The sequence below is a fragment of the Euphorbia lathyris genome, chromosome 4 (assembly GCF_963576675.1).
Source record: "Euphorbia lathyris chromosome 4, ddEupLath1.1, whole genome shotgun sequence".
NCBI classification, from domain to species: Eukaryota; Viridiplantae; Streptophyta; class Magnoliopsida; order Malpighiales; family Euphorbiaceae; genus Euphorbia; species Euphorbia lathyris.
This window is the reverse complement of record NC_088913.1, coordinates 17,329,921-17,350,888: the sequence shown is the minus strand read 5'-3', so window position 1 is coordinate 17,350,888 and position 20,968 is coordinate 17,329,921. Positions and strand designations below refer to the sequence as shown.

Genomic DNA, 20,968 nt, shown 5'->3' with positions numbered 1-20,968 from the left:
ACCGGATGCTACTTTCGCTGAAGCGCTGTCCGTCCGGGAAGCACTTAGCTGGATCAAGGACAACAACTGGAGCCAGGTGATTCTCGTGTCTGATGCACAAAGTGTTATTCAATCGCTGACCTGCACATCAAAGGCAATCTCACCTCACCTTTTTATGTGATACTCAAAGATTGCCAAGATATTTTACAAAATCTTGTTGGGTGTTCTGTGACTTTTATTAGACGCTCAGCCAATGTTTCAGCCCATATTCTTACTAGGAATGTATTTGATAGTGGTTATTGGGACAGTGGTTTTCGATTCCACCTCCTTTTCTTTGTAACAATTTAAACATTCCTTAGTAATAAATCTATTTTTTCATTAAAAAAACGGATTATCATTTTTTTACTAATGTATTAATTTATTAAAACAAATCAAATTCATCACTTAATTTATAGAAAATTCAAGCCACATCTTGTTCTCATTAGAATTACAAAAAGCCGAACTAATGCCAACATTCAAAGTGAATCCCCCAAGCCATATATTGATAAAGCAAAAGAGATTTCATTATTCATATTCATAAAAACATTGGTGATCACGTGCTTGGCACGTTATCACCCAATTTAAATCATACCCATCTGCTGAATATTATCTCCTTTTCTGCATCCAATTTCATCTCTTTTTCCAATTATAGATATCAATTCAAAAACACACACACAAAAAATGAAACTTTTATCAATAAATCCAAGCTCCAAACTCTCTTTCCCAAATCCAAGACCAACAGTGAAAACCCACCTCAGCTCTTCACTCACAGAACCAGAAACCCACTTGAATTCCTCCAAAATAAGCACCATTAAATACAAAAACAGTGAAGAAATTACCAAGCCAACCATGGCAGACATTTTATCCGCATCAAAGGCCCAAAACCTAGACCTACAGCTGAAAACAATAGGACCCTTTTTCAGAATCACAGCAAGGAGTTTGGAAACCCAGAATGAGCTTGGGAGAGCTGAAGGGCTCATAAGGGTCTGGTTGAACGGTAAGATTCTTCACCTGGATTCAATTAGGTTAAAAAGGGAGACTTTGGGTATGGAAAAATCAATTTTTGGGATTGGTTTGTTCATTGGAGCTGTTGCTATTCGCTATGGGTATGATTGTGGCTGTAACGTTGCTCAATTGCTTGCCATTAATGACTCTGATTTATACCATTCCAAGGTTCTTACTTTCCCCAATTTATGGTCTTTTTCAGTTCATTATTATTAGGGCTCTGTTTTGAGTGATTCCTGTTCAGAATTTTGCCTTTTCTAGTGTGCTTTATTTCAATCTCAATCACTTAAGTTTAGGGCGGTTGCCCGAACTTTCTCGGCTTATCAGAAAATTGACGAGTTGGAACACGAGCTCATTAATTCTGATATTAATTTGAAATTTATTTAGCCTTTGTTTGGGAGTTTGGAGTTTAACGGAGGTGAGAGTTAAAGGAGGTAATGGAAAGGGAAGTGAAGTGATGGAATGGAAAGTTAAAAATTAACCTTGTGGAGTTTATAGGATGTAAATGAGATTAAATGTTTAACCTTATTTGGGAGTTTAAATTTGGAGGGGAAGGAATGTTAAATTTACTCTCCAGACACAAGAAATTTTAAAAAAGTTTACGTTACTCCCATTAACTCCCAATTTGGAGGTTAGAGTTTGGAGGTTAGAGAAAGTAAAGATTTAACCCCATTAACCTTCATTTACTTCCAAAAAATAACTCCCAAATAAAATTAACTTAATACTTAACCTTCCATTACTCTCATTAACCTCCTCCCAAACAAGAGCTTATCACAAAGTTCAATTAACGAGCTCAGCTCCTTAATTGAACATTATAATCAAGCTTGTTCATGCACCTGTGCTTGTGAGCTTTCGAGCATTCGAGCCACTCATGAGCGGTCGACTCATTTACAGCCCTACTTAAGTTACTTTGGATTTCTGGTTTTTGTTAGTGTTGTGATGGTAGCAGAAACTTGTGTTAATGTAGGTCTAGAATAGAATACTATTTAATTTGATTTTTCTAATTAGAATAGAAATTTAAGTGAATCTTAATAGGAATTGAATTGAGAAGTTAGGAGCTGTTCTTTGGATATTCATATGTATGAACTTCAGGTGTAATCGGGTCTAATGAGATTTGAAAGTTGGGGTCTCAGCTAAAAGATGAGATTTCGTTACTGTTGTACTTTCCGATTACCAATGAATTATGTGCTACTTCTCGTGTGTGTGTATATATATATATTAAAAAATAGCCGAACAATGTAAATCTTTTGTTCTTGTAATTACATATTTTCTATTACGCATATCAAGCTTGTTATAATCAACGCGAATTTAATTCTTAATTTAAACTTTATTGAATCAATTATTAACCATATCACAGTTTTTGCAAAAGTGTAGCTTGTTAAGTTCTACACCAGAATTGGATTCAAGACAGTGTATGAAGTGAGTGGATCAACAATGGGAGACCTTGCTCATATGTTGGTATGGGGAGGTATTGGAACTCGAATGGATGCTGATATTCAAGACCTTCTATTCAAATGGTGCACCAGGTTCAAACGTTGAGGTTGCTTTCATCATATACCTCTCTCAAACGGGTTTCCAAACAGGTTTTTGTGTCATAGTCGTGTTATGCGATGTATATATTCCACTTCCACATTATTATATATGACAAAAATGATCATTTTGTCAAACAGATTGTGTCAAGCAAGATACCTCTGTAAATCATATTGTCGTGTCAGAAATCATATTGTCGTGTAAGAAATGGATAGCCCCAGAATGCAAATAGTTCATCTATATAATGTGGTACAAAGATTGAAATTCAAAACTTGAGTTGATTAATTCTTGCATATCCTACCACATCAGATTCTGATGTGGTGTGCCTGATATATAGTATAATTTCTACTCCACTTATTGATAAAGCTCGGATTTTCTTAAACGATTGGAAGCAAGCTAATGGCACTCCTACTAATGCGCTACCTCTTCCGAATTCGGATAATTTAAATCTTGAGCTTAAAAACATTTGGTGTCCACCCCCACGTGGCGTCATCAAAATTAATTGTGCACGACACTTGGTGTGCACAACACTTGGTGGAATAATGGCCTTGCTGCTATGGTTGGTTTGGTTGGTTGATTGTAATTCAGATAGTAGCGCCTTAGTTACCGTCGACATCCCTATTGCTTCGAGTTCTACTGTTGAAGAGGTTGAATTACAATCTATTTTTGAAGGAATTATTCTTCCTCGTGATAAATCTTTCCATGATATTTGTATTGAGTCGGATGCAAAAATTGTGATTGACACCATTGCAAGCATAATAACTCCTCAATCTTCTATTTGTTTCCTCTATAAAGATGTTATAAGTCTAGGCTTTTCATTTAATTCGTATATATTTTCTTTTATTAAAATAGAGGGTAATAACGTAACGTGTAAAAAATCCTAGTACTTTTATTGTTCTGATGGAAGAGTGTCCAACTAGCGTTTGACCTCTAGTTTGTATTTATGTAACTTGTGCTTTATCTTAATATATATCACTCTTACCTAAAAATATTAATAATATATATCACACTCGTTAAAAAATCATGTCGTTTCTATTGCAATCGTTCGATTTATTTTCTTAATTTTATGTATTATAATGGATATGTGTTTCTTGATTGTTTATATCTGCTATGTTTACAAAAAAAAAAAAAAAAAAAAAAAAATTGTATGTTCTTGATCATCTTGCTCCGATTTTGAACACCTTGACTAATTATTTTCATTTTGTCTATGTAGAGGGATGACATAAAAAATTTTGAATTCTCAAATCAGTTTGAAATTTTCTTAGCAAATTCAATGGAACTTGGTGTGCTTTGTAGTTGTTTTTTCATGATTTTAATAAAATGTTTTGGTTCCACATTTTTTGATTGAAGTATTGAATTAATAGTGTAAAATGACATGTGTTACAATTTTCAGTTTATGTCTGTGAATGTCATACATGAGCAAGTAGTGAAATGTTTGTAATATAAAAAAAATAGTTATATTTGTTAAATTCTCTGATGAGATTACTAAAATTGTCATTTTCTCTCCATCATTTATTTTTAACTAGATCTTCAAATCTTTTTAACGAGTCTTTGAAATAGCCTTTTTATTTTTTTTTCATTTTTCTATGAATTGTTTTATTAGATCTCCTAAATCGTTTCTTCTTAATGACATTTTGTAAATCAATTTTATATATTTGAGGATTTTATTTGAAAGTAATAGGTAAAATAAATGAAAAATTATATAATTGCTCAAAGAAAAGAGGGAAGAAGAGAAATGAGATAAATGTTAGAGAAACTGGATTTTGTTGCGAAGGAAAAAGGAAATTATTAGCTCTATTCACATTATTATCACTAACCATCACCATCAAAATTGACGAATTATGCCAATTTTTTTAGTTTAAATGATTTTAATTTCTAACCTAACTAGTTTTTGGCCCGTGCGATACACGGATTCATCTTTATATATAAATATTAATAAAAATACAATCTAATAATTACAATTAATGACATAAATGTGTTATATAAATTAAATATTATTATTTGATTTTCACATTTACTTTAAATAATATTTTTATAGATAAATATAATAATAAAATAAAAACTAATATATTATATATTATATTATATTTTTTATCAGTAAAAAAAGGAGGAAGTGACACATCAGTTTCATCGTTACTGTTTTATATTATATATAGATGATGAGTGTTAGGCATGGTTATCAAAACCGGACCTGTCAAAGAACCGGAAGAGCTAAAGGGTGAAGGGTTTAAGGTTTAACCAGGGTTAAACCGGGGTTGAACCGAGGTTCAAATAATCCTAAAAAATTATAATTTTCATTTTATTTACACCTTCCAACATAATAAAAATGTTAATTTGAATTTTATATTCTAATATATAACTTAATTATCATGACCAATTATAACTTGCATATTCTGAATGTAACAAAAGCTTAACATAACTTGATTAATTTATATTCTGATATATATAAGTTATATAACCAAATTATGAAATTAAATAATATAACTTGATTTTATTACATATATTATTAATATTTTTTTTACTACATATTCATCAAGCATGATTTAATTTATTGGTTTGTTCGATGTGAACAAACAAAAATCAATTATCAACGGAATCAAATGAAAGTATGAATACCAAACCATTAACAAATATTCCTTCTTAAAAAAAAAATATATTCCAGTACTACATTAATACTAATTTGAAAGTTATTTTTTTAAAATGAAATTCAAGTTAATTTTTTCTTAATTGGATTAGTAATTTTAATTGAAAGTTAAATTTTTTATTTTTTTAAAAAAAATTACAGTTCAAATATTGAACCGTTTGGACCGTAAAAACCGTGACTGGGTTTCCGGGTCGCTGGTTCAACCGGCCGGGTCACCGGTTTTTTAGCGGTTTTCTAAGATGTAATAAAATAGTCACTTCCGGACCGGAATACCTACCGGGTCTGGTTCAACCCGGTTGAACCGGCCGGGCCGGTCCGGGTTTGATAACCTTGGTGTTAAGTTAATTATCTATGTTCTTTTATTTAGTAAATAGAATAATTATTGATGCATTTAGAGGGAATAGATGAAATGATTTGTCTTTGTATCAAATTAAAGGAAAAAAAAATAGTTCTATCTATAATATATATATATTTTTTTTTGCAAAAGAAATATATATGAAGTTGTAGGTGAGTTTGAATACCGAACGCAGATAATAGAGCTACGTGTGTCAAAAATGTAAAGAAAGGAGGAAATAGCAGAAACTCTGAAAGTTATTATTATTATTATCTTTGTTTTTTAAGGTTCTTTTTTTTTCATATGTTTTTTTAACCTTTGATATTTTTAGATCTTTTTTTTTTTTATAAAGTTTTGGTTGTCAAAAGTATTTGGTTTCAGTAGTGCAATAACTTTGAATTTTATCCATTTTAACAATGTGGCTACTAAATTTCAATTCTTAACGGTAGGATCACTGAACTTTTTCATTTTTTAAATCGGTGGCTACTCACTAACTCCTCAAAATGACCGTTAACGACCGCAAAATGAAAATATTCAAGAATTGAAGTTGTTCAGAAGGACATATACTGTGAAACCACATTTTTTATTTTCCAAAATCACATATATTTTTTAGTTTTCTTTCTCTAAAAATTCACTCACTCTCTCCTAACCAAACAACACCTAAATGACCTCAAAATGAAAATTTTCAAGAATTAAAGTTTCTTAGAGTATCATTAAAAATCTTCGAATTTTTTATTTTGAGACCGTCAATGATTATTTTGAGGCGTTGAGTGGCCACTGGTGTTAAAAAATGTAAAGTCCAGTGGTCATACAGTTAAGAATTGAAGTTCAGAAGCCATAATAATATTAAAAAGAGCAAAGTTCAGTGGCCATGAATATAATTTACCCTATAATAACTTTTATCTTTGCTTGTGTTCGTCTTTTGGACGTTAATTTATTCAAGATCAATAGTAAAATTTTCATTTTCCTGTTAATTATTATATTTACTGTCTTAAATTTGATTTTTTTCTATCTATTATTGAATATATGTTTTTAATTTCATAAACATATTTAAGATTGAATACTGGGATAATTTAAAAAAAACCTTTGGGTTGACTTTTTTTTCCAGATGAATGCATGTGGTATTTTTTGGAGTAAAAATATGATTGAGATTTGCTGCATCTAGCAAATCGCAGAAAGGTCTTAAATGCCGTCTAAAGTGCTAATGTGGCAGATATGAAACTTTTGTCTATGAAAATTCTAAATCCAGTCAACTCTTTATTTCTTCCATAATTTCCCAAAAAATTCTTGAACCCTAAAATCCATTTCCTCCAAATTCTTCAACCCTTACTCACGAGTTCTTCAAATTAGTCACTCCACACTATTCCCCAATAGCTTTTGTTTCTTACTCAGCTCAAATTCAATTCATGTACGACCAGTCATAAAAAAAATGCATTCATTGGTTGTGGGATGATTTCGACATCTCATACTTCTCATTCTTCTAATTCGAACACATTGAGTATTTAGTGGGATGGAGCTCATTGTTACCACGACCTTAGTAAGAAACGAGATCTACAGGGGATGAGTGTGGGGTGACTGATTTGAAGAAATCAGGAGTAAGGGTTGGAGTAAGGGTTGAAGAATTCGTGAGAAATCGATTTTTGGGTTCAATTTTTTTTGGGAAAAATCTTTTTTAGATTTGAGAAATTAGGAAAGAAATAAAGAATTGACTGGATTTGGATTTTTTATAATCAATTTTTTAAAAGATAAAAATGTCTAATGACATGTTATCGCCATAGACGACGTCTAAGGTCTTTTTGGGATTTGCGAAACGGAATGTTCCGAAAAATACCAAACACACCTATATGTAAAAAAGTCAAACCATTTTTTTTTGAAATTAACTTTTGAGTATTTGATATACGTGCATCGAGTGAATCTTCGACTAATATTCATATTGTTTGGCTCTTTTACGGGAAAATGCGGGCGTGCCATGGAATTATAGTATTATGAAACTATGAAATTGAATTGCGCTTACTCACTTTTAAATATCAAACGACTGTATGGGATAAAGAGACAGTAAAATTTCAAAGATTCGATTATCAAAACGATACGGACCTTACATAAATGATTGAACAACAAATAAAATCAAATTGTAATGGAAAAATGACTGAACTTTGAATCTAAAAATTGAAACTAAGGGAATAACCGAGAAATTTAAAATGTTGAAGTCTAGAGATAATTTGCTAGAGTTTTGCTTGGTTGTGTTGAGTTGTCATTTTCATCACGATTACAAGATGTTGGGAGTAACTTCCTGTTGTTTCCACCAATCCACAATCTCCATCATATTGAGTAACTGCTTCACTTTAACTTCCACGATGGTTGATACTGACACTTTATAACTTTCTTGCTTTTTAATTGGATCATAAAATACAGTTAAAAATATTAAATGCTCTCATGATCTCATAAGTTTACCTCAAATATCCTTTGAAGTTTACTCTAGGAAGTTGGTTTCCTCGAGGTTCATTTTAGGGAGCTGATTTCCTTTCGGTTCACTTTAGGAAGCTGATTTCCCCCGAGGTACACTTTAGGAAGCTGGTTTCCTTCGAGGTTCACCTTAGGAAACTGGTCTCCTTCGAGGTATACTTTAGGAAATTGCTTTCCCCAGGTACATTTTAGAAAGATGGTTTCTCTCGTGGTTCACTTTAGAAAGCTGGTTCTCTCGAGATACACTGTAAGAAGGTTTCCCTCGAAATACATGAACTATGCATCAACAAAATATAAAAAAATTCCTAAAATGAAAAGTTTCCTCCTAAAATGAAATTCTCTTCCATACCATGCATTAGGAAAACTTTATTTTTTTTTTGGGAGCAAACACATGTATTTACAAATTCAAAAATTTACTTATAAACTGATTGTCTATCTATTTAGATGCATAAAAAAAAATCCAATAATAATTGAAAAAATTATTTTAAACATTAATAAATGTAAAAAGTGAATCTGCAGTTTTATCTGCTAACTCAGTATGTACCCACAGTAATTTCAGTATCTGCCTCAGCTTCTCTATATCCTCCTCTCTTCTCTCTTACCCTAGTTCTTTGCGAAAATTAATCTCTTTCCCTCGTTTGCCATGTCCCGGCGAGAACGATCTGGCCGCGATTCAGATTCTAGACGTTACCGTTCTGGCTTCGACAGAGAACCCAGGTGTGAATCTCCCTGCTTTCTGTCTTTAAATTATGTTTGGGTTTGAAAGTCGAATTTTCTTGATAGGGTTTTCATTAAATCTCTATGTGGATAGGGTATTTATGATCATTTCCTGTGTCTGAATCATTGACATTGAGCTTTGCGAAGCATTAGCTATAGCTTTATCTCTTTCTTTCTTTTTTCGGTTTTTGCCCTTCAAGGCCATAAAGGGCATTGTATATTATTGCAGAGCTAGTTACATGGAAATGGATACGGAAAACGGTATTTCTATAAATTTTAAAAATTAATTTATGTTTAATTTTGTAGGGAAAAGGAGATTTTTTCATTTTGAAAGGTTCTAGATGGTAGAAGATGATCTATAATATATTAGGATTTACAACATTCATCTACTTCTGAAAATACATAGCATTTGAACATGTGATTAACATGAAACTCTCTGTCATAGTTTTAAAAGGCGAGTCAAGGCGACAAGGGAAAAATATCGCCTTGAGGCGACGCGATGGCCTCTCGCATGTGAGGCGACAAAAAAATTAGAAAATCAAATAAAATTAAATTAACTCAATAAAAACTAGTAGTAGGATAGTTTAATTTCTAAACTTGTAAACCAAAATAACTTAAAAATCTAATAATAAAGTGCTAATTCTTAAATCAAAATAGCATAATATCAAGCATCTTCATCCCCCAAATCCAACTCCTCATTTCGATGCAGTAGAATCAGTAGCACTAGCACTACCACTCATTTCCAAACACCTGCAAAATTCAATTGATTGAAAACATCTTAATAACAAAAATGATACACAAGTAATTTATTACAATAAAATTCCACAAAACAGAAAAAATATAATCAATTCAAAGCATAAATTCAAATCACATCTCAAAGCTAGAAATTCCCACAAAAATTCGGCAGCACAAGGGCACAATTACATGGAAAGAAAGAAAATATAATAAGAAATCAAGAGTGAAGAAGAATCAGAAACTCTAACCCTAAACAGAAAAAGAAAGATGAAATAAAGAGGAAAGGAAAGAAAAAACATACCGGTGGTGATTGATGACCGGCTGCCGGCGAGAGAACCGTTGGAGAAGAATCGATGGTGGAGAGGAGAAGAATCGGCGGTGTTGTGAAGAGAGAGCCGTTGGAGAAGAGAGAACGTTTCTGTTCTGTTTCTTTAATTGTATGCTGTTTTTCTTCTGTCTATTTGGTCTTAAAGTCTATTAATTAGGTTTTTTTTTTAAGAAAAATACTGACTTATCGCCTCACCTGCAAGAGGCGACCGCCTCTCGCCTGAGAGGGTGAGGCGGTCGCCTCTTGCAGGTCAATCGCCTTCCATTCTGGAAGGCGATGAGGTGATCACCTCTATCGCCTCTCGCCTGAGGCGATCGCCTTTTAAAACTATGCTCTCGGTAAGCTGATACGAAATGTTTCCGTAATTAACAAAATAATTAACAAAAATATGAAACGCTACTCTCAGTTTTTAAATGTTTTCCCTATCGATTTTGATTAAAATTCTAGAAATTCAAACTTTCTATTTTCGTGCTCCTGTTCAATCTAAGATTAGGAAAATTGAAACTTTCTATTTGAGAGATAATTACTTCCTTGTATCCTTCAATTTAAAGAACTTATCCATATTTCTTTCTCCTATCATCCTTGTCTCTTGAACCTTGGTTGAGCTTGGACTCTCTTCATCTTGTTCTTCAATCTTGTTTTTATTTAATGTATTATTATATTTTTAATATTTATAAATATGCCTCTATATTTTTAATATTTACACGTTTCCGTTTCCTATGTTTTTCAGAAATTATGTTTCCCAGTATCGGTTTCCGTTTCCATGCAACATAGATTAACATTCTTCTACTTCTGAAAACACATTACATTTGGATTAGAGTTTCCAAATTCTAAGAAACATGACCTGAAACGTTCCGTACAAGTTTCGGAGAGTTTTGGTTTCCATAATGTGGATATAAAATTTCAGTGTATCATGTAGAAAATGTTTAAGTTTTGGTATCTGATATTTATGTCTTTCAGCCTGTGTTGGTGGTTCTTGTAGTCTTGAATTGTTTGCATTCTGTTACCATGAATTATGTCTTTTACGATTTGGAAATTTGGGTATAATAATGTGAATTATGTTTTGTACTATTTTGCTTTAGTCCTAAGAGGTCTAGGAGGGATGGAAAGCCAGAGACGGAAAGAGTTCCTAGCACCACTGACTTGAATGTTGAAGATCGTAGCGATCGGGATCAAAAGCATCAAAGGTCCGGTAGGGATGAGAAGCTAGATACAGAAAAAGTTCCTAGCACAACTGACTTGAATGTTGAAGATCGTAGAGATCGGGATCAAAAGCATCAAAGATCTAGGAGGGATGAGAAGCCAGATACAGAAAGAGTTCCTAGCACAACTGACTTGAATGTTAAAGATCGTGGAGATCGGGATCAAATGCATCAAAGGTCCAGGAGGGATGGGAAGCTAGATGCAGAAAGAGTTCCTAGCACAACTGACTTGAATGTTGAAGATCGCAGAGACCGGGATCAAAAGCATCAAAGGTCTAGGAGGGATGGAAAGCCAGAGACGGAAAGAGTTCCTAGCACAACTGACTTGAAGGTTGAAGATGGTAAAGATCAGGATCAAAAGCATCAACGCAGACTGCAAGATGCATTACCACTTGAGGTTCCTTCTGTAACTGATTCCAAGGTCGAGTCTGGTATTGTAAACAAGGATTCTGACAAGAAGCTGAATGGACTTGATGATGGAAATAAGCGCGTATCTGATCCAACTGATATACCTCGGTCTCGATCATACTTCCAGGTGTGTTTCCTTGCTTACATGTTTTCAATTATTGATATTTTTTTTTCCTTTTTTTTTTATAACAAATCATCTTATTGCTACCTTATGCTCTTTTTGCTGGCTTGTTTCATCTCTTATAATTCCTTAAATATTCTCCGAATCTCGTAGTCCACTCCAGTTCAAATTGTGGATATAAAATCTTATGAACTAATACTGCCTTTGATTATCTTGTTATCCTTAATATGAGGTAGGGGTGAAAGTTTCGGGTTTTCGTGTGAAAATCGTGTTATGCTATCTATATAATTATATATGATACCACCCTAAATTATGAGGGAGTTAATATTTAATGTTCAATGCAAAGTGATCAGAGGGAATGAGCTGAACAAGATATCATCTTTGCTAAATGTAAATAACAAGTGATCAGATCTATTAACTCTTCCATGGGTTAAATGCACCATTCGCCACTGAACTTACATGTTTGTCTCAAAATGGTCACTCAATTTCAATTTGTCTCAATAAAATCACTCAACTTTGACTTTTGTCTCAATTAGGTCACTTTGGCGATTTTAGTTGTTAAAAGGCATCAAAATGATATCATGGCCGACACATCAACTCAGATCTCTAACCGAAACGACACATGACATCCACATATCAGTTATTTTTATGGAAAAAAAAAAGTTAGTTTTTTTTTTCATAAAAATAACTGACACGTGGCTGCCACGTGTTGTTTTGGTTAGAAATCTGAGTTGACTCATGCTGACGTGTCAGCTATGGCATCATTCCAATGTTTTTAGCCACTGAAATCGCCGGAGTGTCCTAATGACAAAACTCGAAGTTAGTGATTTTATTGTGACAAATTGAATTTAAGTGACAAGTTATGCTTACGTGTCTGAGTTATTTAGGGTGTCTCTTAATGTCTAACATGTTAATGGTGCAGCTTAGTAATATATGAATTCCATTTCATGTAAGAAGAATCTGATGTTGTTTTGACAGTTAACAAGAATGTATTATGTAACAATTTTCAGCTTCTCAAAAATCGGTTTTTGAGTTGAAGCATCTAAGTTATGCGCCGATATGCACCTTGGGATCCAATACAGTAATAATCTCTCTAGGTTGTTTACATGTCGAACCAAGAATAAGTTGGACGTTTAGGGTTTAGGGTTAATTGTCTTGAGTCCAAATTGACCAATTTCACTTGCAAGTTGCAAACGAGAAATATTTCTCTAGATCTTAATTACTTGGTTTTCATTCAGTGTATGCAAACCTTTTTTTCTGGCTGATGTAGCGGGATTGTTGTCCGGCCATGCCTTTGAAAAGCCTCCATGTATATAACAATCTTAGGCTTGCCTGTGCTTGTCTTACAGCACGATGAGCGTGGTTATGCCGCGCAAGTTGGTCGAAGCTTTGATCGGAGAGCAACTACTGGTGAGTTCCATTCTGTTGTAATTTCTTTTTGGTTTCATTTTCTTGCTCCTTTTGTTAGTCAATATCGGTTTTCTATTTTTGCCATGCAAATACCAAGTAATGCGTAAATATAATAAATTTGTTTAATTTTTTGGTTCAATTGTTTTTTAAGGGAAAAGCGGATAGTAATTTTTTTTCCAGTCACCTCGTAATAAGATGAATATTTCCGCCTTTTGTCTTGTAGGGGCATTTGGTATTCTATTGAGATAGAGATAAGAACAAAGGTTGAGATAGGGATAAGGATAAGGATAAATGGTTGGAATAATGATAAAAATATGATAGTCGAGAATTATTATTCATGTTTGCTATGTGGATGGGATAGGGATATTGATAAAATAATACATTTTACTATTTTAACCTTATTTAAACTACATAACATTAATTTGAGGGATAAGATGGACTTTTCCATCAGGAGTTTATCCCACCTTCTTATACCATCCCGCTCTTGGGTATAGGATTTGAGAGATATGTCTCATATCCTTCTCTTATCTCCCTAACCTATCTCTAAAATAAACATGGAATAACTCATCTCAGCTTTTTTATCCCTATCCCGGTGTCTTTATCCACTCTAACAAACACTAACATGAGCTTTCTCATTTGCTTTTCCAGAATATTTTTACTGAACTACATTATTGATATTGTTCTAAATTTAATTTTCTGCTGAAGCTATATCTTATTCTATATCGAACATGATTGCTTAATATTCCTTTCGTTGTTTTAGATCGACGGCGGAGGGATTCAAAGGATGAATCAAAAAAAATTCTTGTTAAGAGGGATAACAGTGATGTTTGGCATCATGACGGTTTCATCAAGATGGAGGCTGAAGCAGCACCGCCTGTGAGGAAAAGACCTGCTTTTAGGGAGAAGAAAATGCCCGTGGACTCCGAAAATGCTGAAAAAGAAGCTCCTCAGCCTGTAAAACCGAGCCATTCCGCTCGCCCTATGTCATTAACTGAGAGAAGGGGGGAAAGAGATCATAACCCCCACTATTCTGACAGACATGAAAGGCCATTTACCGGTGACAGGAAAGAAGCACAGAGAGGCGGCTTTTTGTCTAGGGAAAGATATGGTAGCGGCGGGGAAAGATATGGTAGTGGCGGAGGTGGAGGCGGAGGCAAGCAGTGGGGGAGGGAGAGATTGAGTGGCAGTAATCAAGGATATCGACCAGGTGGTAACCGAGCTGAAAAATGGAAGCATGATTTATTTGATGAGGCTAATAAGAGTCCGACACCAAAGAACGAAGAGGATCAGATAGCGAAAGTCGAAGAACTCTTGTCTTCATAGCAATGGTGATGGATCTCTTCATCTGACATAGTTCATTTAGGATGATTGAGTGAAAGGATTCAGTTTATAATTGAAATTTTGCTATTTTTAAGACCTCAACACAGCCGGATCCGGATAGGGTTGGAGTTGGATTTACTTTTGTATGACTTTGATTTCTTTACACAAACCTAATTGCATTTTCCTTGTTTAGCAACATGAAATTTGGTCTTTTTAGAGATGGTAGGGATAAAATTATACCATTTTACACTTTAGAGCTTAACAAAGAAAAAGACTATATGTTTAAATTTAAACTTTATCTTATTAAATTAAAGGGTTAATATACATATTTGTCCTTATGTTTTTCCGGAAAAACAAATATGTCCTTATATCAAATAAACCCACTAAAATCTCCTTCTACTTTCCACAAACCTACAGAAATGTGATTTGGCACAGACGGTGTGCCATGTGTGATGCCACAACCCTCCATGTCAGTTGCCAACACATTAAAAAAATCCTACGTGGCAACTCAACCTTGTAAAAGATAAATTTTTTTCTCATTTTACGGTACAATTTAGCGATTTTGGGTTAGAACATCTTCTTCCTTGTCGATCTGAAAGAGAAAGGGTTAGAGCATACTGGATCGCGTTCTTGAAAGAGAAAGGGTCAGGGCATATTCTTCGCCTTCTTATTGTTTACTTTCTTGCTATGCTTTCTTCATATTAAAATTAAATTAAAAATCTCCAATATGTAAATGGGTTCATCTCGGAAACCCTAAAATCCCACTTCCAACACCAACAAAATCCATTCTACCTCATTTCGCCCATGGCCGCGTTCTTCATTTCCACTTCACTTTTTGCTCTGTTTCATCATTCTTACCCACAATTGCTGCTTTCAGACCCAATTTCCTCTTTTTCTTTCCAAAGGTTTGATAAAGTTTCCAACTTTGCTCATACGGTGATGCCAGTGCGGTTTCTAATGGTTCTGCGCTTCAACTCACTAACTCGGTGAATTCTAGTTCTGGGCGAGTCATGTACAAGAACCCAATCAAACTCGCTCGAGGTAATAATGAGACCCTGTGAATTTGGCTTTCCTTTTCAACTTACTTGTCGTTTTGGATGACACCAGAAAATGGAGATGGGTTGGCAAAATACAGCAAAAGGAGAAAAAATATTCTATTTTATAGGGTTGAGTTGTCATGTAGGATTTTTTTAATGTGTTGGCAACTGACGTGGAGGGATGTGGCGTCACACGTGGCATACCGTTTGTGTCAAATCACATTTCTGTTAGTTTAGGATATATCTGTAGGTTTGTGAAAAGCATAGGGAGATAGTAGTGGGTTTATTTGATATAAGGACATATTTGTTTTTCCAAAAAAACATAAGGGCAAATATGTGTATTAACCCTAAATTAAAAGATAAATAATATTTAGTTTGATAAATGACATTTAATTGTCTCAAACTAGCCTATCAATTTTGGACATGAGATAACCTAACACGACCTGTTTAATAAACTATTATTAGTTTTGTTGCATTTGCATATAAGTCTTGATCACATGCACCTTTACACAATTATAACTCAGACTATCAATTTTGATTTTTGATATTTATATCGCAATTAATGCCAAGAAACTTGTGAAGCATTATCTAGTAACCAAAAAAAAAAACTTGTGAAGCATTATCATTTAAGTACAGAAATTTTACATTCCAAAACAAAAATTTACAGCCATATCACTTCAAAAGGAAGTGTGAAAGAAGGTTCTTAGAAAGCTGATAAAGAATGTTAAACAAACACAAATTCTCATTGAACAAGTTCATTCATCGCAGATGAAGATCTTCAATGTCAGTTAATACACTGGTAGCTTCAGTAGATCTCTTTTCCGGTAAGTTGACAACTAGCTGACCACAGGCACCACTTATGTCCTGACCCATTTGCTTGCGAACCGTCGTGCGAATACCGTAGACACCTCTGAGTATGTTCTGAAATCTCGATACTTTCTCCTCGCTACTGGTCTTGAATGGACTCGAACTACCGATCGGATTGAAAGGTATCAAATTGACAACCTGAGAAATAAAATAAGTTGTGAAATCAAGTAGCCTATAGTCACTATGAAGTGAACTAGTTTATAGGTAGATAGCTCACCACATCAAATGTTTCTAACAATTTGCTGAGCTGGTGTGCGTGTTGTTCTTCATCGTTTATTCCATTGAGCATTATGTACTCGATAAAAATTTTCTGCTGACTAAAAACGAAGCGAAGTATGAGAGCTGAGTTGCAAGGATTTGTACGTTCAGATAGTTATTTGCAGAAACAGAGAATAGCAAACCTTTTTTACCTATTTTTCTGATACAATTGTAGAGCATCCATGAGTTTCTGTAAAGGAAAAGCCCGAGCTGCAGGCATTATATGGCAGCGGATATCTTGAACTGGTGCGTGCAATGATACGGCCAAATTTAAACCAGGAAGATCTTTGTGAAGCTTGTTAATAGCATGAATGACACCAACCTAACGAATTTTATATTCAACAGATATACTAATAAGTCAAGTATTTCGTGTTTTCAGCAACCGTTTCTTTATATTATCAATAAAAAAAAAAAAAGGGCGGCCCGGTCGCATTACGCGTCCCCGCTGAGCGAGGGTCCGGGGAGGGGTCCCACCACAAGGGTGTATTGGGGGCAAGCCTTCCCTTGCCAATTTAATTGGCAAGAGGCCGCTCCTAAGACTCAAACCCGTGACCTCTGGTCACACGGCAACAACGTTTTACCGCTTCTTTATATTATCAATCTCATTATATATTTCCTAGGCAGAACAGTTGATGAAATAAAATGGTGAAGCGACAAGCATGCCAAATATCTTGAAGAAAAGTGAGGAGACAAAAGATATAAAACGACAGAGAAGGTCCCGCATTGAAAATAGAGAAACAAACAACTATAAAGCTAACCCAATAATCTTCAAATGCTCGTCATGGAGAATCAAATTACAGATCAAATGATCTTGACTATAATACATCTACAACAATATGGGAGAAATATTGGATTTACCATATCAAAATTAAAAACAGCCACTAAATAACTTATAAGATATTCTGGTGAAGGTATACAACTTTTTCACAATATTGCACTTTAACCCTTTCTATAAGTTCAGAATTACTCAGAAAAGGCATTAAGAAGTCTTTATTCCAAATGCTGCTAGAACTAAATTTGAAAGAAAAACCAACACATTGAAGGCCATAAATATCAAACTCAGTGATTTCAGTAAGAAAATTCAACAGTTAAAAGTGTGAGAAGACCTATAAAAGTAATTAGATGATAGAGGAAAAATAAGAAATGACGAAAATTACGTGCATAATTCAAATAAACGTACTGTTGATACAGTAATTTTCTTTGGTGACAGCTGAAATGGAGCTCCCAGCATAACACGAATTGCTTCCACCAAGGCAGTATAGTTATTTAATGGCTCTCCCATTCCCTGACCACGAAATCAAGGCATAGGATAAATTTCACCAGAACTTGAACCAACAAAGGCAGCATATATATAGTTATGTATACAAAAATTCGTTTCAGCTTGCCAATATTCCTTTTATAAACCATCTTGATAGGATAGGACCAGCAGCGACAGATCAAGAATTAGCCCTCTTGCTTAGGGTGAGAATCAATAATTTCTTAATTCAAAGCATAGTTATCAAAGGCGCGGCTCATGCTCAAAAACTGCTAGGCTCCAGGCATGTTGCCTGAGAAGCCAAAAGGCGGGCTCTGTTCAAAAGGCACGCACCTAAGCACGCCTTGCTGGAGAGGCGCCTAGATGCAATTTTATTAGCCAGACAATTTTGTTTAGAGTTCAAAGTTAAAAGTGACTGTTTCAATCTCAATCCTTCCCTATCTATATCATCTACCATTGAAGAAGGTGCTTATCATACTAGAGTACATAAAAATACCATGAATACCTCTACTTCAACTGCTAGGCCTAGGCCAAAGGAGAAGACTTAAGCACCATCTTCTAATGTTCAAGAAAGAACTCCTACAATTCTTAGAGATAAGGAGGAAGACGAATCTGGCTTTGCAGATCAGTACCTTGAAGATGAAGAGGATGAAATTGAGAACCTGGAAGATGAATTTGATGTTGAAGATGATGATAGTGGTGGTGATGATTTTGATTAGTGATGAATATAGACTATGGAGACTCTAGCATTAGTTAATTAACTTAAGATTTGGTTGAACTCTAGTCTTTGGATTCAGAATCTAATATTATGAATTATGATTATAGAAGAGTTAATAGTTAATTTGGAGTTTATTTTCATGTTGGAATTTATGATTAAGATTACAGATAATTGGATATGATTTAGTATTTTGACTATTTGTTGCATTTTTAGAAATGTTAATTGATGTTATTTATGATTTTATTTTTATATATTATTTCTCTTTAGTGCGCCTTGTGTCGCTCAGGCAAGCACATGTGCCTTGCGCCTAGGCTCTAGGACCCCTGGTGCCTTAGTGCGCCTTGCACCTCTAATAATTATGATTCAAAATTAATCCTGATATCACCTAGGCAATAAAATGATGATGGGAAAAATAAAAAGCATTTACCATAAAGACTACATTCCGAATTTGGGTCAAATGAGAGGCGTGGACTAATTGTTCAACAATTTCTCCAGATGATAGATTGTTTTTGAAGCCCATGCTTCCAGTTGCACAGAACGTGCAACCCATTTTACAACCTACCTATAACATAAAGAGTGTTGAAATCAGTATCTATCAAAAGGATGCAATAGCAAGTAGATATAAATTTCATGAAAAAGAAAAACAGAAACAGAACACCATTGCCCATTTGAACAAGGCAAAGAGACAAAGGTTGCTCGATAAATTTCCTACATCTAATATTAGTACAAACAATCATAAGTTAAAATTCATAAATTACATGATAAATGAAGCTTTTGCCTTCCATAGCATACTTCTTAATGATTTTGAAGCAATAATTGCACCTGAGATGATATGCATAAAGTTGATCTTGGACCACCAGGACGGGGTTTGCCACCATATTTTCCCAAACGAGAGTCATACTTCATAATAACAGTCTCCACAAAAGCTCCATTCTAATCATATTAGCAAAACAAGCCATAAATTAACAGTGATCAATAAACAAAAATTGAAGCAATTAGTTTAAAATGCTGATGCCATGTTTATTAGTATTCACTGGAAAAATGCCTAATGAATAAATTAGAAAATAATAATGCTTCACATGGAGAGAAAGAAAGGCATAATACATCAGGGCTCGATGTATTTGGCCAAATAATGATCTATTGGCCTCCCGAACTTGCTTAAAATGACCTACTGACCTCTTAACTTGTTTAAAGCGACCTATTGTCTCCCGAACTTGCTTAAAGCGACCTATTGACCCCTGAACTTACTTAAAGTGACACATTGCCCCTTGAACTTGCTTAAAGTGATATGCGCTTCACTTGCCCAAATCTCCACTTACTCTTACTACGGAGTACTTAGAGTGACATGCGCTTCCATAAATAATATTCTCATGTGAAGAAGGTTAAAATTCTCCAGTAAATTAGCAATAAAATGTTCTTATGAAACTTGAAAGTAATAACAATCCACAAACTGGCCAAGCTAGCATAAAAGCAAGCAATATCTAAGATCATTTTAGAGATTGATATGCATAACTATTCAGAGCTACAATTAGGCCATTGATACACATAAGAAGTTAATTACTCTCCTAGGTTTTCCGTTCAATACCAAAATTAAGAAAATCAACAAATATTTTAAAATTCGTTAATCTTCAAAGCATTGTGTTCTTCACTTAAACCTACAAAGCAAAGATAGGCAGAAGATACGAAAGCTAAGAGGATACCTTAAGCTTAATAAGAAGTTTGATAGTGACTCCATCGTTTGATTCAATTACAGAGTGAACAGAGGAAGTGAAAGTTGTGAACTTAGAATTTAAGACCGGATATGCAGCTGATGGTAGACTAGCTATATCATCCAATTTACAATGAGGATTCTTCAACACATACCTTCAACATTGAAATAAAAATCCCCTCCAAAATTAGATAAAAAAAAAGGAATGCCAAATTTCGTTCTCCATAAAGAAAGCAAAGAAAGGGGATGAATCATACTTCCAAATTAAGGGAATGAAGTGAAGACTTATGCCTGCTTCCTCAAACTCTCGCCTGAGATCTGGAGCATCAAAAATTGATGAAACACCCATTTTAGGGCACAGCGGCGACGAGAGTCAGAAAAGAACACCAGTTAGTTTCTCTGAAGAAGATGTCGTTAAAATAATAATAATAACAGAACCAGGAATTTTTTTTTAATTTCGAATTAAACAACTAAAATTATTTGCTTCAAAACAAAATAAATAAAAAAACAACTAAAATTATTTTGTTTTCCAAGTGAAAAAAAAATTGCTTGGACACAATCTTTATTTTTAGACAAAAGAAAAGTAATTTTAGTAAAACCACTAACTAATGGATAAATAATTTATTAATTCTTTAGTTACTAGTTAGTCCCTATTTTCAGAATTATTTTATAAAAAATTTAAATTTTGTTAAAATCAACTTAATTCCTAAATTTTGTAAAAAATATATGGGAAAATTATAAAACTAGGTCAAATGGAAGACCCATTTACATATTAAACCCATTTACTCAACCTATTACATATCTAGATTGATTTTGTGTGACTTTCCCATAATACCCTCAATATTTACGCGCGTATCGTCCCCTCCCGTCTGACTTCGCAAATTCCATAT

The 20,968-nt window shown here is 34.0% G+C and overlaps 2 protein-coding genes across 2 annotated transcripts; one reads left to right on the top strand and one right to left on the bottom strand.

Moving 5' to 3' along the window:
- The first annotated feature begins 8,389 nt into the window (after window positions 1-8,389).
- LOC136226965 (zinc finger CCCH domain-containing protein 13) lies at window positions 8,390-14,438 on the top strand. The gene is made up of 4 exons (XM_066015676.1): window positions 8,390-8,711; window positions 10,857-11,511; window positions 12,855-12,915; window positions 13,676-14,438. Exons 1-4 carry the CDS (start codon window positions 8,638-8,640, stop codon window positions 14,236-14,238), a joined length of 1,353 nt encoding a protein of 450 aa, XP_065871748.1. The 5' UTR covers window positions 8,390-8,637; the 3' UTR covers window positions 14,239-14,438.
- A 1,393-nt stretch (window positions 14,439-15,831) lies between these two features.
- On the bottom strand, window positions 15,832-20,498 carry LOC136227999 (uncharacterized). The gene is made up of 8 exons (XM_066016828.1): window positions 20,336-20,498; window positions 20,071-20,233; window positions 19,193-19,303; window positions 18,798-18,932; window positions 17,578-17,682; window positions 16,550-16,719; window positions 16,357-16,456; window positions 15,832-16,277 (listed from the first exon to the last, which is right to left on the bottom strand). Exons 1-8 carry the CDS (start codon window positions 20,425-20,427, stop codon window positions 16,032-16,034), a joined length of 1,122 nt encoding a protein of 373 aa, XP_065872900.1. The 5' UTR covers window positions 20,428-20,498; the 3' UTR covers window positions 15,832-16,031.
- Window positions 20,499-20,968: the final 470 nt, after the last annotated feature.